Source organism: Camelus bactrianus, chromosome 12, assembly GCF_048773025.1.
Source record: "Camelus bactrianus isolate YW-2024 breed Bactrian camel chromosome 12, ASM4877302v1, whole genome shotgun sequence".
Taxonomy (NCBI): domain Eukaryota; kingdom Metazoa; phylum Chordata; class Mammalia; order Artiodactyla; family Camelidae; genus Camelus; species Camelus bactrianus.
Genome location: NC_133550.1, coordinates 32,535,177 through 32,553,245, shown reverse-complemented (window position 1 = coordinate 32,553,245; position 18,069 = coordinate 32,535,177). Strand labels below are relative to the sequence as shown.

At 41.2% G+C, this 18,069-nt stretch overlaps 1 protein-coding gene across 2 annotated transcripts in view; it reads left to right on the top strand.

Moving 5' to 3' along the window:
• The window catches only part of TXNRD1 (thioredoxin reductase 1), a 57,670-nt gene extending 40,049 nt beyond the window's left edge, over positions 1 to 17,621 (top strand). For both annotated transcript variants that reach the window (XM_074375151.1, XM_074375150.1), the window contains exons 12-15: positions 1,833 to 1,940; positions 4,069 to 4,164; positions 7,507 to 7,641; positions 15,698 to 17,621. In XM_074375151.1, the coding sequence (XP_074231252.1) occupies positions 1,833 to 1,940; positions 4,069 to 4,164; positions 7,507 to 7,641; positions 15,698 to 15,760 (402 nt within the window). In that variant the 3' untranslated portion in view covers positions 15,761 to 17,621. The remainder of the gene's footprint in view (positions 1 to 1,832; positions 1,941 to 4,068; positions 4,165 to 7,506; positions 7,642 to 15,697) is intronic.
• Positions 17,622 to 18,069: the final 448 nt, after the last annotated feature.

Here is an 18,069-nt window from a genome sequence, read left to right as displayed (position 1 = left end):
CATTTTTATTTTTGTTCCTTTTAAGATTTTGTGTTTATCACTGTTTTTTTAGCAGTTTGATTATTGTATGCCTTGGCTTATTTTTCTTTGTAATTATTTTGCTTGTGTTTTTGTCAAGATTTGGGGGTTTATATATTTATAGTTTTTCATCAGATTTGGAAATTTTTCATCAAATTAACCATTTAATTAATTTTTCTGTTTTCACTCACATTTCTGTTTTTCATTTTCTTAGTCTATTGCAGTGTCTTCAAGTCCACTGATCCTTTCTTCTGCACTGTCTTGGGCTGTAAATCCCATTCCGCGTTGTTTGCACTTCAAGTGGTTTCTTTCATCTCTGAGTTTTATTTATTTAAAATATATTTTCCTTTTCTCTCTTCAGCAGGTTCTTTTTTTTTTTTTTTACCTCTTTGAATATGCAGAACGTATTTATAAAACCTCTTTTAGTGTCCTCTGCGAATCCCATCATCTCTTTTGTTGTGTCTGTGTTGATTCATTTTTCTCTTGGTATTGGTTCATGAATTCTTGCTCATTTGTTTCGTTACTTTGGATGGAAGTGAACTTTGTGCATTTTACATTGTTGGGAGCTGAGTTTTGTTGAATTCCTTTATATAGTGTTGGACTTTGTTTTGGCAACCCATTATGTTACATGGGAGTAGTTTTATCCTTGTGTAATTACTTTTCAGCTTTTTTAGGGTGTGTCAACAGCAAGCTTTCATCTAGGCCTAATTTAGTTCCACTCCTAAATTGATGCCCTTCCTAAGCCTCCTCGGTGCTGCCCTGCCTACCATCCAGTGTCTGCAAATGTGTTGCATATTTGTCTGGTTTTCTAACTAAAGCAGGAAGTAAACCTGGTCCGTTATGGCAATAAGCGGATGGCTACCTTTACTTTTGAATCAGAATTCCAAAGGTTTGTGTTCATTTTAGAGAAAAAAGATTATATACTACTTCTAGAGGGAGGCACATTTTAAAGATTTTACTTTACCATTTTAGAGAGCGAGAATTGATTGAATTTCTCATATTTTAAATGCAGAACGACTTACCTCTGTACAGATTTGGCTGGGTAGGTTTAGCATTTACAAACATATTTGGCACTTATGTAATTACATTTTCACAATTCACATCAGCATATTAAAGGCTCTGAGAATTCTGATAGTTGAGAAACCTGTTTATTTGCTTAATACAGCATTTTACAAACTTGTTTGACTTCAGAACCGTTTTGTCATCCATGCCTATTAACATAAAATATGCTTTAGAAAAATTATCATTTTAATGGCTCCTTAATGTTACACTGGGAATATGTACTATAGAACCACTTCCTTATTTGTGTTTTTAAAGCCACTCCAATATTGCCACTATTGATGAGAACTGTGGCATTGCTCAATTAATGCATGTAGCTTTTTCTGTATATTAAATTATTACAGATTTCTGAAAATGGGATTATTGGGCCAAAAAGTTTAACATGTTTTTGTGGCTCTTAGTATGTATTACCTAATTGATTTTCCAATAACCTGTTAACTTCTGCCACTGATAATATGAGACTTTCAGCATTGGGTACACTAGTATTGTTTTGGCTGCTTAATTTAAGGGAGAAAAAGTATATCCTTGTTAACATCAGTTGGTAGATCAATGGAGAAGCCACATAAGCCATATATTCATGACTAGTCTTGACAGACTTTAAACCTCTGCTAAAACTTTATTGCATCAGTTAATGATTCTCGGCATAGTAGGTTTTTATTAGCCTACTTTCCTCTCCTAATTTTGAACCTTTTTAAACTATATACTTTTTTGAGTTATAATTTCTTCTGTCATAACTCTCCTCCATTTTCAAACAGTGTGACTATGAAAATGTTCCAACGACTGTATTTACTCCTTTGGAATATGGTGCTTGTGGTCTTTCTGAAGAGAAAGCTGTGGAGAAATTTGGGGAAGAAAATATTGAGGTAAATTCTACTCTTTACTACTCTTTTTTTCCCCCTAACTTTAAAATAATTTCCAGCATACAGAGAAGTTGAAACAGTAGAAAGAACTTCCATATACCCATTATACAGATGCACGTATTACTAACATTTTGCCCATTTGTTTCATATTTTTCATACTCTCTCTTTGTCTGTCTCTGTGCATTGCATCTGTGTGTATTTCTTTTTCCTGAATCATTTGAGAGTAAGTTGAATACCCTTTTACCCCTAAATATTTCACTGTGTATTTCCTATGAACAGGACATTTTCTTATATAACCACAGTGTAGTTACTACTTTTAGACAATTTAATTTTGATACAGTACTTTATCTGACCTACCTTCCAGTTTTCAGTTTCATCAGTTGATCCAGTAATACTTGGTTCTACTTTTTAAAACCACTTTTATTAGTTTCTTTTTATTATTACTATGAGAAAAATACAGGAAAATACAAGGAAGAAAACTGAAAGGTACCTGCATTTCTCCTGTTCAGTTAGTAGAACCTTCTGTTTCCCTCTAATTGTACTAACTTTTGCCCCTCACCTTTTATCCTATAGTCAAGGAAAATGCGCATGAAATAAACTACTCTCATATACACAAATAACACCACACAAAGGGACTTATGTATTAACCCATTTAGGGGAGAAAGTTTCTAGTAAAACGTTCTTCTAAAAGACCAGATTTATGAATCAGTAAATTTTGTGATATAGAAGTCTAGTTTAAATTTCTTAACATATCTTTTATTATATGCTTTAGTAGTAGCATGTAATATTGGTATATTAGTAACGTATTATTAACATTTTTTTCTGATTATAAAAATAGTATATGCTCAAAGGAAATTTGAAAAATCAGGAACATATTCAGAAGGAAATTTTAATTCATGAGTTCATATGATCATGTTGTATGTATAATTTTGTGTAGGTCCATTTATCTAAAATTTTTAACTGTGATTAAGTTATATTCAGTTTTCTGTCCTACTTTAAAATTAATGTTGGATCACAAGCATTTCCCCCTAAAAACACCATCTTTTAAAATGAGAGATGCTGTACAGTAATTTGTTAAGCCATTCTTTTATTGGATTATTTACAGTTTTTCACCGTTATGAGTAGAATGATGACCATCTTTTATATTTGTCTGTTTCTCTGATTATTTTCTGAGGATAGATTACTATCAAGAGGTATTTAGGTTTTAAAGTTCTTAATATATATTTCATAATTTTTTTCATAACCTTTGGCTTTTGTTTTATTAGAATTTGCATTTTTCATTATAAAAGTAATACATTTGTGTTGAAGAAATTTTGAAAAATGTAAGGGAAATAGGAAACAATTACTCATAGGCCTATGTCTGTAACACAGCAGTTGTTAGCAATTGGGGGTAATTTCTGTAATTGTTTTTTTCCCTGTGTAATGGTTGTGACACTGTGATACTATACATTCAGTTTTGCAACCCACATTAAAAAAATTCACCTCATTACAACATAAAGGAATGTTACATAATGTCTACAGAATCAGTATTTCTTTAAAAGATCCTACCAACCATACATGTTTTGAATTGAAGCTAGCAGTTGGAGGAGGAAAAACCTCTCTTCAGTCACTTAAGACTTAAGCTTATGAAATACCAATACAGACGTCTGCGTGTCCTCCTGTCTGCCATCTTCCTTCCTCCCTCCCTCCTTCTGTACCTTTGGTGAATAATCCCACAGGAGGGGATGTCTTTGGAAATATTTAGCAAGAAAACTAGATACTTGCTATAATTGTTTCTGGCCCAAGTTGTCATTCCTGTGAGAATAGTGTTGGTGTTTGTTTCTTTTTTAAATTCAAGACAGCAAGAAATTACATGGCTTCGTCCTCTCATTTGCTTGCTCTTTGTTGTTGTTACATAAGGTTTACTCTTTTGAGTTTGAGATGTAATTAAGGGATGAGCTTACAGTGAAAGGGCTTGTCACCTATGAGTTTAAAGTTATTTATCTTTTGGCCAGATTCCTATTTATTTCATGAGTTTTACTGTTTGATGAAAGTACTTATTAAAGGGCCTGCACCATCTTCACTCTATGACTAGAGTTTGACAGGCTACTCCTTAAGACGATGGGTCTAAATTGTGCTGCTCTCTTCTTAGGTTTATCATAGTTACTTTTGGCCGTTGGAATGGACCATTCCATCAAGAGATAACAACAAATGTTACGCAAAAATAGTCTGTAATATCAAAGACAATGTAAGTGCCATTCTCATTTAATCCTTTCTACTAATTTTATTTTGTTCTTACTGTGTAACTCTGTTTTGATCACATGGTACATACACACGGCATTCCTTTAGTATTTTACCTGTCGGTCTCCCCAGCTTTATGGACATTATTTGAGGTGAGGACCGTGACGATACTGCTTGACTCCCTGCTGCAGTGGACATAGTGGACAGGCAGTCAGAACTTACTGAATGAAGGAACCAGGAGGGAAACTTGAGAACTGTTTGTGTTTGTTAAAGGGGACCAGTGACGCCATTGACTATGTAAAAATAACGACAAAAAAGAAAAGAACGGGGGTAATTACCCAAGTTTGTATCCTAAGCAGCTGGCACTAGTGAGAAAGTTGTATTGGGAAGAGCTCTTAATTGGGTTCTGATTTTAAGATTTGCTCGCTGCTTCACGCAACAACTAGTAATGAACGCCTGTGGGCAAGCTCTTTGACCTCACAGAGTTTGTTTCTGGACCTACAAAGTGATTGAATAAATCATTGGTTTTTTTGAGACTTTTCTGATTGCTGCCCCCATTTTCTCTTGTAACCCAGAACAAGTGTGTATCTCTGCACATATTCTGTAAATGTTGTGGATTGAATCCGTGTGTGTGTGCGTGTGTGTGTGTGTGTGTGTGTGTGAGATTAGAACTTTTACAATTTACTTTCTTAGCAGCCTTCATATATAACATTCAGCAGTGTCAATTATGTTAATCATGTTGTCCATTACATCCCTAGTACTTACTTATCTAATAACTGAAAGTTTGTACCTTTTGACTGTCTGCACCCAGTTCCCCTCTCCCCACTCCTTACCGCTGGTAACTACAAATCAGATCTCTTCTTCCATGAGTTTGTTTTGAAGGATAATTGATCTACAACACTGTATTAGTTTCTGGTATGTAACATATTTCTGTACATTTCAAAATGATCACCACAGTAACTAGTTACCGTCTGTCACCATACGAAGATACTACATGATTCTTGACTGTATTCCTCAGAGTGTACATTTTGTACCTGGGACTCATTTTGTAACTAGAAGTATGTTCCTCTTGATCTCCCTCACTTAATCTGGGTTAAGTCTCATGAGAATTGGTATTTTTAACATAGCTGAGGATCTTTTTAAAAAAGTATCCCCAACAGTAAAAATACAAACAATGCTAAGGAACCTGTATGTTAAAAGCCTAATAAACTCATTTTCTTATCTCCAGATTTGAATATAATTAAGTTATATATTCTGTTTAGAAACTACTGCTCTAGACAGCACAGTTGCAGATTGCTTTTTACAGAACACAGGATTCTAGGAAAACCTGGATCCTCTACAAAAAAGGTCATCATAAATGCATTTAATAAATGAATGTACTAGGATAGCCTGTACCAAGCTATACAAAGTTGACCTAAAGAACAATTTTATGTAGAGACTTTTCTTTTTATATTGTCTTATTAAAGTCATTTTTATGAGTATACATTAGACACCATGCTACTGTGATAGAAGGATCCAGCAAGAGATACTTCATTTGCACGTAACAGTCGATGAAACTGCAAATGTTTCCTTTACACCAAGCAAATCTATTTAATTGTATAGTTTTTTTGTCCTTTTTTTTAAAACTACTGTCAGTTGATGAAATGGCATTTTTTTATATAATATGAAAAATAATTTTCACTACCAGTAAACTCAGTTAAAATGACTGAGGCTGTAAGTAGGATGGTACTGTTGTTAATTATTGTCATAAACAAAGATAGAAGAGAGGAGTACTTGCCATTGCTTGTCATAGTGATCTCGAACAAAAGCGTGCTTCTAGAACTTGACCTTCCTTGAGGCATGCTTTATTCATTCCGAGTCATTCACTTCACAGTGTATAGATGTGCTGGATTTTAAGTAGTGTTTAACTTGCTAGGCTTTTATTCTTTTTGTATGCTATTCTATTTTTACATGAAATATTTAAAATTTACATTCAGAGATAGGGAAAATACCTACCATCCAGACTCAGTGAATAGTAACATTTTCCTATATTTGTATCAGAGCTTTCCTCTTAGAAGAGAGAAACCATCACAGAGGCAGTTTGTAATAGCCTCTATTTATTAGTGCTTGCTGTGTTCCAGGCCCTACTTAGTGGTCGACACGTACAAATTCATTTAGTCCTCACACAACCTTATGAGGTATGTGCTGTTCTTACCCCCGTTTTATAGATGAGGAAACTGAAGCATGTGGAAGCTGAGCAGTTGTGCCCGGGCACTTGCTAGTTAATGGCAGAGCAGGAATTCAGTGCTAGGCAAAGTCGAACCCGCGCTGTTAACCGCTGGCCTGTGCCTGCGTGGTCCTTTCCCTCCTCCTGGTGCTTCACCCGCCTTGCCTTCCCTACCCCAGACGCAGCACTGTCCTCAGTTTGGACTGTCTCACCTGTTCATATTTTTGTGTTATTTGCTGCCTGTTATGTATCCATAAACATCATACGTTGTGGTTTAAAGAAGAGGGGTATCCTTAGCTAAATAGAAGCCTGCACCTTTTTTTAAAATCTCATTTTTGGAGATTTGTCCATTTATTGCATGTAAATCTAGTATATTTTAAGAGCTATTATAGTTACGCTTTGTTTATCCCTATACTCAAACCCTGAATGTCAGGGTGAATAATGTGAGAGTCTAGAGTGGAATATGTCATGCACATGACCTTCCTGATGGTTTCCAGGGAGCTGCTGAACCTTAGATTTGGCCTTGCCCCTCACAGCCTGAGCTGCCTCATCTATTATGAGGGGACTGGGCTGGACAGTCTGGCTCAGAGCTGGCTCTCAGAGTCTGCACAGGGGAATGCATCAGGTTTCCCTGCTTTCGGCAGAGGTAGCCTGAGGTTGGGGCTTAGATTTATCCAGAGTAATTCCCACCCAGGTATTTCAGGGTTGCCAGATGTTTTTCTCTTGCTTTCAAAACTATTTTCACATTAGAAGGGTCTTAAGTCTGTGCTATCTACCCCCAAACCTTAGTATAAATGATTTTTTAATTTGAATGACTGCTCTTAAATGTTACAGCTATCACAGGTAGTTTATTTGGGGCTTTGATACAGCCAAATGGAGGAGATGGGGGGCCCACATTTTTGCTTTTCATGTTTTTCCTTATCGTCACTCGTGGCTGGTTCTTGCCTCTTCTTTCTTGATGTGACCACCAGGCTCTCTATTGGCCCGTGTAGGAGTATCTTCACCCAAAACAGCTTCTAGCAGCAAACATTAATATAAGTCTTTGGCCATTTCTGAGTGGGATTTTTAGATTAGACTGGGAGGATATTCCAGGCAGTTAAGGGGAAGAAATCCATGTAATTGTATTACTCTTTTATATCTCAGGAACGAGTTGTCGGCTTCCACATGCTGGGTCCAAATGCTGGGGAAGTTACCCAGGGCTTCGCAGCAGCACTCAAGTGCGGACTGACCAAAGATCAGCTGGACAGCACCATCGGCATCCACCCTGTCTGCGCAGAGGTGGGTCGCCCACACTTCGATAGCTCTGTTTAAAAGTGACAGCATCACCCAGCTTACAGGGGGCAGATCTGGGATTCTGCTGTTCTTCCTACTGTTCCTGAGCTGCTTCGACCACCTTACAGCTTATTAGTGATGGAGACTACCTCGAAAGAAGGTCTTGTCTTTAGGGGCAGTTTTTCCTCTTCCCAATGTTTCTCCTTCCTGGTAACTGGATAGTATTGCCATGCTATTCAGTGATAAAAATGATGAGAGTGATTTATAGAGATGTGCCTTAAACCTTACATTTCTCAGGCCTCCTAAATTATTTTGGGGGCAATTAGCTAATAATGTCATTCATAGTCAGCAGCATAAATCCTAGTCATCCTAGAGCCACCTGGAGGCTAAATGATGTGTACCTCTTTAACTTTTGGTATCAAAGAATGAGATTTCAAAGTGATGCTTTTTAAAAGATCAAGAGCTGGAACTGGACTAGTCTGGGCCTCTGGGTGTCAGTGTTTCTTCATGCCTGTCAGGGCTCATCCAAGAGTTGAATGTTGTGATACCACTAAGGAGGGATTGTAAACCCAAAGTGTGTCTACGCTGGAGAACTTGGAGTTTGGGAGGAGGTGTCTCATCAGGAGGCTTAAGTATGGAGCTGAACATTGTAGCCCTGGAAAGTGTTGTCACTTCCTTTTGCTTTGCCTTTTCTCTGATTAGGGCTAGTGTGTGTCCTTCTCTATATTAATATGCATCTGTTTAGTGACTAGGAAACTACTCTGTGTGTGTGTGTGTGTGTGTGTGTGTGTGGTTTGGTTTTGTTTTTGTGAAGTAAAACTAAGTTTCAAAAAAATAACATAAAAATTGAAAAGAGAATAATAGATTTTAAGAATCTCTTAAAGAACATGTAATTAGTCTTTTATTCAGTGTGATGACTAAGACTGTCTGCCTAGGGAAGGAGCCAGTTCATTTTTTTTAAAAAAAACAGTGTGTTAGTTTCCTAGGGCTGATGTAACAAAGTACCAAAAATGGGGTGGTTGAAAACAACAGAAATTTATTCTTTCCTAGTTTTGGAGGCTTGAAGTCTGCATTCGGGGTGTTGGCAGGGCTGTGCTGCCTCCAACGGCGCTCCCTGTGGAAGACTCCTTCCTTCCTTGCTGCCGCAGCTTCTGGGGGTGCCAGCAAGTCGTGACAGTCTCGGCTTGTAGATATGTGACTCCAGGCTCTGCCTCCATCTTCACGTGGCCTAGTCTCCTTGTGTCTGTGCTGAAATTTCCCTCTTGATATAGGACATCGGTCATTGGATTAGGGCCCACACGAATCCAGCAAGACTTTTTTAACTTGATTACACCTGCAAAGACACTATTTCCAAATAAGGTCACAGTCACAGATACCAGGGTATAGGAGTTGAACACATCTTTCTGGGGGACTTAATTCAACCCACAGCAGTGAGTATATTTAAATGTTTAGATGGCAGCCTAAGATACTTCAAAACAGCAAGTCCTCTCCAACATGGATAAAAACCTAACTTCCCAACTTGGGTGTGTGAGTGTGATTTTTTAACCTGAATTCAGTTCTCAAATGGGCTGATTAAGAGGCTGATGTGTGCTTGGTGAGTGCGGCAGCTTCTGGCGGGGGTGCAGCTGCCGGCTGGGCAGAGCGATGCTGGGAAGAGGCAGGCGTCTTCCTGAAGCCCGGGCCTGCAGGGAGGTCAGCCAGAGGCCTGCTCCCCGTGCTATGCCTGGCACTACAAGAACCCTTCTTAGGTTTTTGCTGCTGTGTATCTCCAGTTGTTGGTTCTCTTATGACTTTGAAGCTCAGAGGTGAATGTTCCATTCCTTTGATAGGGCTTTTTGCCTTTTCTTTTTTTCCAAGCTGGTGGCTGATGAATGAAATTGAAAAATTGGATGCTATTTTCTCACTCTCTGTGCACATCTGTTGTGCAGCTGTGTGCCTAGCACTGTGCTGGGTGCTGGGGGAGCAGTGGGGATTTAAGCCGTGATGCAGAGCAGGGAGACAGATGAGGAAATGCCAGATACAGTTCACTGTTGGGAATCCCGGGATCAAGGTACATATAAAATGTTTGTGGCAGGATAATTGGGGGTGAGGGGGGTGGTTCTTGCAAAGCCGAGAAGGCGGCATTGGTGTTATCCAGGCAGAGGGAACAGCAAATAGAAGAACTCTGTGGGTGAGATCATGGCTTCTTCAGGGAACTGAAAGGCCCTCAACATTGCTGTTGCTTGAAGAGCTTACAGGAAGATTAAAAAAAAAACAACAAAAATTAAGCTGGAGAAGTAGGTTAGGTGGGAAGATCATGGCCTTGTAAACCAAGACAGGGTATTTTGACTTTGTCTTGGGGCCACAGCAATTCAGCTGAGAGTTTGGAAGCAGGTGGAATGGGGTCTGAAGCATTCCTGAGAGAAATTACTTTGGCCCCGCCGCCATGGAGAATGGGCTGGAGGAGGCACATCTGGAGACAGGGGAGGAGGTGCTGGGTGCCTGAACTAGGGGAGTGGCAGTGGATGTCCAGAGACTTAGATATATTTGAGAGGGAGGAATAGGAGGTAGCGTTGATGGGACTTGCCCACTGTTCGGAAGTGGGGAGAGGGGAGAGCTGAATGGTTCCCTTTTGCTGCTTGAAGGAGGAAGCAGTCATACAAAGAGGGACTCCTGGGGAGCCATCTGGCAGGAGCGCCAACGTTTGTGAGGGTTTACTGTGTATCAGGAGTCTGCTCTCTCCCTCTGTGTGTTGTCTTATGTAGTCCTTACAGGAACCCCACCAGGAACGTTGCAGTAGCATCTCCATTCGACTGGTGGGGAAACTGGGGACAGAAGGGTTGAGTAACTTGCCAGCTGGAAAGTGGCAGAGCCGAGATTCAAACTCAAGCAGTCAGCTTCCCCACACCTTATGGATGATACTCAGCTTCCCCACTCCTCCCTGTCGGGTGTTGACGGGGAGAGGATGTGACTCGCAGGGTCAGGGAGCCATGCTCTGCGGAAAGTGACTAGGGCAGCTCCTGGCCTTTGGTAGATGTCCAGTAACTGCATCTGTTAGCTGGTGTTCCCCCGGATATTTCATTACAAAAGATGTGGCTTGACTGAAGGGTCATCATTAACAGCATTTTGTGGGGAGGGGAGGTGGAGGAAGGATGTGTATTTTGAAAAAGCTCCTCTGGTGATTTCTTTTACCTCCTGATTATGAGCTACTGGCTTAGAAACTAGACTTTGAAAAACCAAAGACTTCTCTGACAAAATCCTGACTATGGAAATCTTTCTTAAAGCTGCTTGATGGAGGGAAAGTGAAATGTGACTGGTAGGAGAATTTTAGGGACACTCTTGCTAAATGCTGGGTTCTCACTGGCGTAGGATGTAATTGGGTATGCTACTGGATCCACTGTTTTGTTTGTTTGTTTTGCTTTGTTTATAGCAAATAACCTTGTATTGTATAGGGCACCACTCAAAATGCAGTCCACAGAATGTTTGCTACTAATCCATAATGAGATAAGGAAGGAAATGAAAAAGAAAAGTTTAGAAACTTAAGGGATAATTTGACAATATCTGATACAGTAATAGAAAATCTGAGTTTTCATTTCATATGCCTTTTAAAAGTTCATTTTCCTTATTCATTTGATTGAATTTCACAAATGTCAGTCCATTGGTTGGATTAGAAACAATAATAATTTAAAAACTGGTCCTGAGCACTGCTTTAAAGTGCTCAGAAGTAGCCACAGCTCCCGGGCCAGTTGTAGGTGGTTTGCAGAATGAATCATTGAGTGAACACTTAACCACCATTCTGACAAAATAGCCCAGGCGATTGCACAGCCTTTGGCTCTGAGAAGTAATTACTTACAGAGGTTGACAAATTCTTCATTGGAGACTTTGAGCACAATAATTTCCAAAGAGTTTCCTTCTGGAGTTGCTGTAGGAGGAAGAGAGCCCAGTGTTGTTTTGACTGAAAGCCCCTTGGTGTCAACACGAGGGGGAGTCTTGGGGCCTGGGGCATCAGTGATGCATTAGCATTATTCAGTGTGAAGATAGTATGGTGAAAATTTATTCTGGATGCCTGAGCATTAATAATTGAGTGGGAAACTGATTATGCATTATTTTGAGTAGTAATTTCAACTAATCAAGTTTATTTGTAGGGCAGAAAATAATAGCTCAAGAAGAAAGAGCAAGGTCCTGTGGCATGCCATAAAATGAATTTTATGCCAAACATCACAAGTCCTGTTTTATTAATAGTCAGCATAATCACAGTCTCCAGTGAGGGGTCTTGCGAGGCTGGGAGGAGGTGCTGCAGATGGAGATGCGGCATCCGAGCCTGCCAAGGCATTTGTGCAGCATTTGACCTTCTGTGAGTGTTGTGTGTGTTGGGATAGAAAAGCGTGAAGGGGCTGCCTCTGCTCATTTTTTAAAATGGTGTGTTTATGAAAATTCTAAAGCAGCTGCGTGCAGAGAAAATCTTTGTAAGAATTGACCACACACACACACCCCCTCTGCCACCCATTTTTTCCATTTAGACTAATCAGTAATAACAGTTTGGCTTCTCCCATCTCTTTAACATCAGTGTGTTTTCAGTATAAGAAAATTAGATAAGAGCTATTTTTGTTTTGTCCTTAATTTGTTTCCCTCTTTTGATGGGTTTAGTTTTCTGTCCACATGTCCTACAATTTCTCTTCCTAAATTCCTGAGGAATAAAACTTTTAAGCTTGCAAATTCACAAACCTGAAATTTGCTTTAATGTATTCCCTGGCTCATTATTTTTCTTCCTTTAAAAAAACTGAACAGAGAGCATATCTGATGGAATTTTAAATTGCCCGTGATGCCATCACCCTAACACAGCTGTTTCCATCGTCGCACATTGTCTTTCTGTCCCCATCCACAGCCATGCATCTTTTAAACAGAGGAATTTACTTGCTTTTCAAAAAAGACTTGTACTGGTTTATAATGTCATCAGCATTGAATTTGAGTGCTAATGAAAACCTTGCAAAATTCAGTGTAAATTTTTCTTTACTGAATATGAAAAGCATAACTGACTCAAGGATTTTTACATATCTTTGTTAACGAGGATGAAACTCTTATAGTTATTATTTTTCTGGATGTGAATTGTTCATATATTTTCTTCTGGGTTCATACTTGAAATGTGTTAAGATACTAGCCATTATTACTTGGGTCTGACTTTGTTGAGGTGCTGCTGATATGTTGGTATATAGAAAGGAAGAAGGCTTTGGTCCCTGCTTTGAGGCTGAAGTAGGGCAGGATTTCTTTCTGTTTCATTCCTCCTTAATTCACAAGTATTTCTGATGCTGATTCTGGTTGCTTTGGCCTGTATATATCAAGTGGCCTTGATTTCCTCTTTGTATAGAAAACTAGGAAACCAGTTATTTCTCAGAAAGAAGAGATTCAGCTGACCAGAAAGTCTGTCCAGGTGTCCAGGTGTGCCAGCAATGGTGCAGGCACTCAGTGAGTCTTGCTTCTACTAAGGCCTCTCCCAAATATGCCGTGGCCTCTTGTGTCATTGAGACACTCAGTGGCTCCAGAAGGTCAGCCTCGCTTGGAGCAGGACAGGTGGACACTGTAGAATCTCACCAGGGTTACCCTTCAGTTCACTTCGTGTGGCCAGAGATGCTTGGCTTGAAGTCTTAATTGTATTCAGTTACCATATAAGTTTCTGAACTTAATTGAATGAGCGCAAAGCCCTTTTGTGTTTTCATGCCTGAGCAAGTCGATGGTCAGCGTGGGTGGCATTTTTGGTTTTGTTTTGGTTTTTGCCTGTAGAAACAAACGTTTATTACTCACGGTGCTCTGTGGCCACTGAGGACCAGCTGTGGCTCAGCTTCCATGTGTCATCACTCCAGGGCCCGCTGATGGGGTGGCCTCTCCCCGGGTCACTGCTGGCTGAATGGCAGGGGACAGGAGGTGTCAGAGAAGCACATTGAGCTTCTGTTTAGAAGTGATGCTTCCCACTTCTGCACGTGTTCTTGGCCAGAGCAAGCCCCTGGCCCCCACATCCTCGTCCAGGAGGACAGGAACATATAATGTATGGGCTACACAGGAGGTCCTCACGGGTGAGGAAACCGTGTGTTTTGGAAATGAACAAAAATTTCACAGTAGTTCAGTCAGTGTTAACACAAAGAGGATCAGATTTGACAAAAAAGAAGCAGAATATCTAAAACTTACTAGTTGGTGATATATCAGCAGTAATACAAATAGAAGAATTAAGGATTAATTCCAAATGCGTGACCTGAGCAACCAAGAAGTGGTGATGGATTACAGGAAGGTAAAGGGTTCAGTACGGGACAGCGTTCGATTTGAAAGTGTCATCTTCCCAGAGGTGCTGGTCAGGTCTCACTGGCTTGGAGCTCAGGAGAGACACAGCGGCTGGAAAGGCTGCGAATCCATCGCTTGAAAAGGGAGAGAGTCAAGGCCGGGACCCTAGGGCAGTGCTTCCTGGCCTTGCTTGTGCCGCGCACACGTGGACGGCGGCAGGACTTGGCAACGCACTGGAGTAAGTAGATGAGGTACCTGGGTCTGCAGCCAGCTCACCTGGGGGATCTGGCCACCTCAAGGGCCAGGGGGAAGTGGTGTTTCAGCAGCACATCCCTATGATCGGGCTGAAGAGTAGCCACGAAAGAAGGAAACAGAAAAGAGAGCTCTCACGGAAACAAGAAAAGGAAAGAGTTGTTAAAAGGTCAGTGAGCTCAGCAGCAAGAAATGCTGCAGAGAGGCTGCAGAATCAAAACTGCAAGGTGCCCTCTGGGTCTGGCCAGTAGAGGGTTACTGATGAACTGCAGGAGAGCTGCAGGTTTCCTGTTTGGTGAAACTATGAAACTGAGCAACTGACGGTTAGTTCAGCGTGCAGCAGACTTCTCGGCTTTGGATTTTGCAGTGAACTCACAGCGTGTTGCCTACGCTGGTGTTCCAACAAGAAGTTCTAATATGTGGTCTTCAGGCATCCTGCATTAGAATTACCTGGGACTCTTGTTAAACATGGGATTCCTGGGCCGTACCCTCCGTCTGTCATTTCTGTGTATTTTAATCCTTGTGAACAGGTTTGAGAACCCCCCTTTTATTTGTAGAGGCCATGCTAAATAGTAGCAAGTCAAGGTCACCTAAAATGGTAAGGCTGTAAGTCCACAAGGACCAAATGTTCTCAAGGATGTGAAACAAGGAGAACTTGTCATTTACTGCAAACGAGAGTAGCAGTTGGTCAGGCACTTTGGAAGTGCAGCCAAGTCAAAGTTGCACCTGCCCTCCCAGTCAGCCGTTGTGCCTCTAGGTCTGGGAGCAGGGAGACGTACTGGAATGTCACAGCATATCGGCTATAGCTTGAATGGCCAGCAAAAGGAGCCCTGTTATGTAATTTGTAATATATTCATGATTTGAGTAATTGAATGCTGTAGTATGTACACTATACTCTATATGGTGTAGTATAGGATTGTAATCAAATACAATTCAGTGAAAAAAGGAAGAATTAGAGCTATTTGTGTCTGTATGCTTAAATCACAGAAATACAGTATTAAGCCAAGAAAGCAGGTAGCAGAAGAGTATGTATGTCATCTTGCCGTTTGTATATAAAGTTTTTAAAAACCTACAAAGAAAAGCAGGTAGAAATGCACAGAGGTGGTTAAGCACTGGTTAGAGGGCCAGGAGGAAGAGGTGATCAGGAAGGGACTCGTGTGGGGCTCCAAGCCTGTTACACAGCTCCCTGAGCTGGGTGGACACAAGGGTGTTTGTCATCATACTCTTTACTCCTTCTTTGTACCTAGAATATTTCAGGATGCGTTTCTTTTAGAGAATTGACAAGCAAGTGGGGTGATGTTGTTTTAGTTACCTCATGCTAATAAGTGCTTTATTAGATATAACTTAGATTTTTTCCCTCTCTCTCACCTTGGTTTTAAGATGCTCCTCTCCTTTTGTCCTCTGGGGAAATTGCAGATATCCTTGGTCATATTACTTCTCTGTTTCATTCATTTTAAGTAGTCATCCAAGTCATTCTTAATACGTATGGTGTTGTCTGAACTACTCCCTGGTAACCTTTGCCCAGATGTCTGAAAATCTCGTGCTGTCTCCCCCCCTGCAGGTATTCACGACACTGTCGGTGACCAAGCGCTCTGGGGGAAGCATCCTCCAGGCTGGCTGCTGAGGTTAAGCCCCAGTGTGGATGCTGTTGCCAAGATTCTAAACCACTCCTGTGTTTCTTGCCCAAATCCAAGGCGAGGTTTTTGGGGAAGGTTCCTGGGCTTCAGCACCTGCTTGTCCTGTGCTTACACTCCTGAAGCCCCCTTGGATCTCATGGGTAGCAGGTGGTGGGTGGAAGGCAGACAGCATCACACTGGGGTCACCATGATGGACTCGAAACTGACATTCGGTGAGCATCGGAGAGATGCGCCCATGAAGTCACCAGCCTCAAGCCCGTGCGGTGGGCGGTGATGGAACCGTCGAAGCAGTTTTCGCATGGCCTTTCCTTTGTGGGCTTTCTTATCTACATTGTCAAGCTTTCTAATGTTGATTGGTTTTTGTTTTTTGGGTTTTTTTTTCTCCAAGATGTTAATGATACTAGAGACGAAAAAATGTTAGCAGTCAATCTTTCTCCTGCTTTTGGCTTCAGTGTGGAGATGAGGTGGCTCGTTGCTGGGAAGGTGTGATGGGCTCATAGGCTTGTCCCATGAGAAACAGCCGCCCAGGGACCCAAATGTGGTATTTTGCTTGGCTGGCCTGTTCTGCAGTGGCTCCCTAGGGAGTTACATGCCCAAAACAAGTCAAGTTACGATTGGCCAAATTTGCCCCCTTGCGCTACACTGATTTTATTTTTAGTTCTGTTTAGAAAAGGAAATGGCTGCATGGCCAGCCTATTGGAAGTGCTGTTCCACTGCACGGAGCTTGGTGGCATATTGTGCTTTCCACCGTCATCTGTCACAGAAGCAGATGTACACCTGAAATGGGGAAGAACAATAAATGTCTTTATTTAGTCCATTGTGTGCTGGTCTAAGTGAGCTGAGGTCTTTTGCAATGGAAACACTTCACGTGTTTGAAACTTCGGTGGGTGGCTTTTGCTTTAGGCTAGAAACGCAGAGTATCACAGCTTGTCTGTCTTATGTGTATGTGTTACGTATCTATCCCTAAGAATTAGATTCATAGGAAAAATAAGTCTTTCCACACTTAAATGATTTCACTCTTTTGTGGTAATTACTTTTTTTTTAAAGGAAGCTGTTAATATCATAACTTATTATTTTTGAGCACAGGTGGATGTGAAGGATTTTCATTTAAAACCTAAATGTTTTGACTTTTTCTATTGAATGAATAACTGCCCGGGGTGGTATTTTTGGCACAAGTGTTTCTGCTCTGCTAGCATTCCAACTTGTATTACCACAGAGAGTTATTACCTCTGCAGTTACAGATTTTTTGCTAAATGTGCTGACTGCGGGGTATGTCAGGCCGTTTTCGCTCTAGAAGCTGGGTTTTAAGCCTGCCGTGGACATTGGGCCTCCCCCCAGCAGTTCTTGAAGCTCCTTTTTTCCCTTCCCCTCTGTGTGTGTTTCTCAGCACTGAGTGGTTGATTCAAAGTACATTTCCTGTCACCTCAGGGAACTCTTGCTTCTGCCCGGCGTTTGGTCAGCAGAGCTCCTAACCCTGTCTGCCGCACAGCTCTGCCTCATGCCTCATCCCGTCCGCCTGTGTGGAGAGAATGGGGAAGGAAAAGGGGGTGGGGGTCGAGGCAGCTGACTGTGTGCAGTTTTATTTATTTTTTTTTAGTTTGTTATTTCTCCGAGTCTGCCAGGCTCTGAAGTCAGAACAAGGCAGTGTGAGATGATCATGCCTAATCATGTTGTGATCCTGTCTTCCTAGTGGAATGGAACGTTCTGCCCCCACAAGGAGGATTACACCTTATCGACTTCTTCTCTGTAATTGTCCACTGTATCAAAACCCGTATTAAATTCCATGTATTTTTGTTAAAAGTCTTTTGAAGAAAACAATGTGAAACATTAAAAAGGTATTAATATCCACCCTGTGTGCCTTGTTATTGAACGGGGGGCTTGGAATTCTTTGCCCGAGAGCCTTGCGGCCGTCCGGCTTCGTGTTGGCGAGTGTGAGACCTCGCCGCTGGTTATTTCCAGTGACGCGTGCTGTCTGGAGTGGTCGCCGTGCTGAGCTTTACATTTTAGCAGCGTTGGCTTTTCAGATTCCATTTTCCAGCTTGTCCTAAGTTGACCTGTAAATCTTGGTCAAAGCCTCCCATCCCCCGCAGCACTGCGAGGGGGTAGGGTGAGCCTGCCTTTCTCCCTGGACCGGGTCAGGAACATGCTTGGGGGTTCAGAAAGTATTTCACGTCGATTGTCACACACAGATTTTTCACTCACGTGCACTGCATTCTCTTGTGTCAGTTGTTAAGTAGAAACTCCTATTTTGTGGTAATTCTTACCAAAAACCTCCAAGATTTTTCCGCCCTGAGTA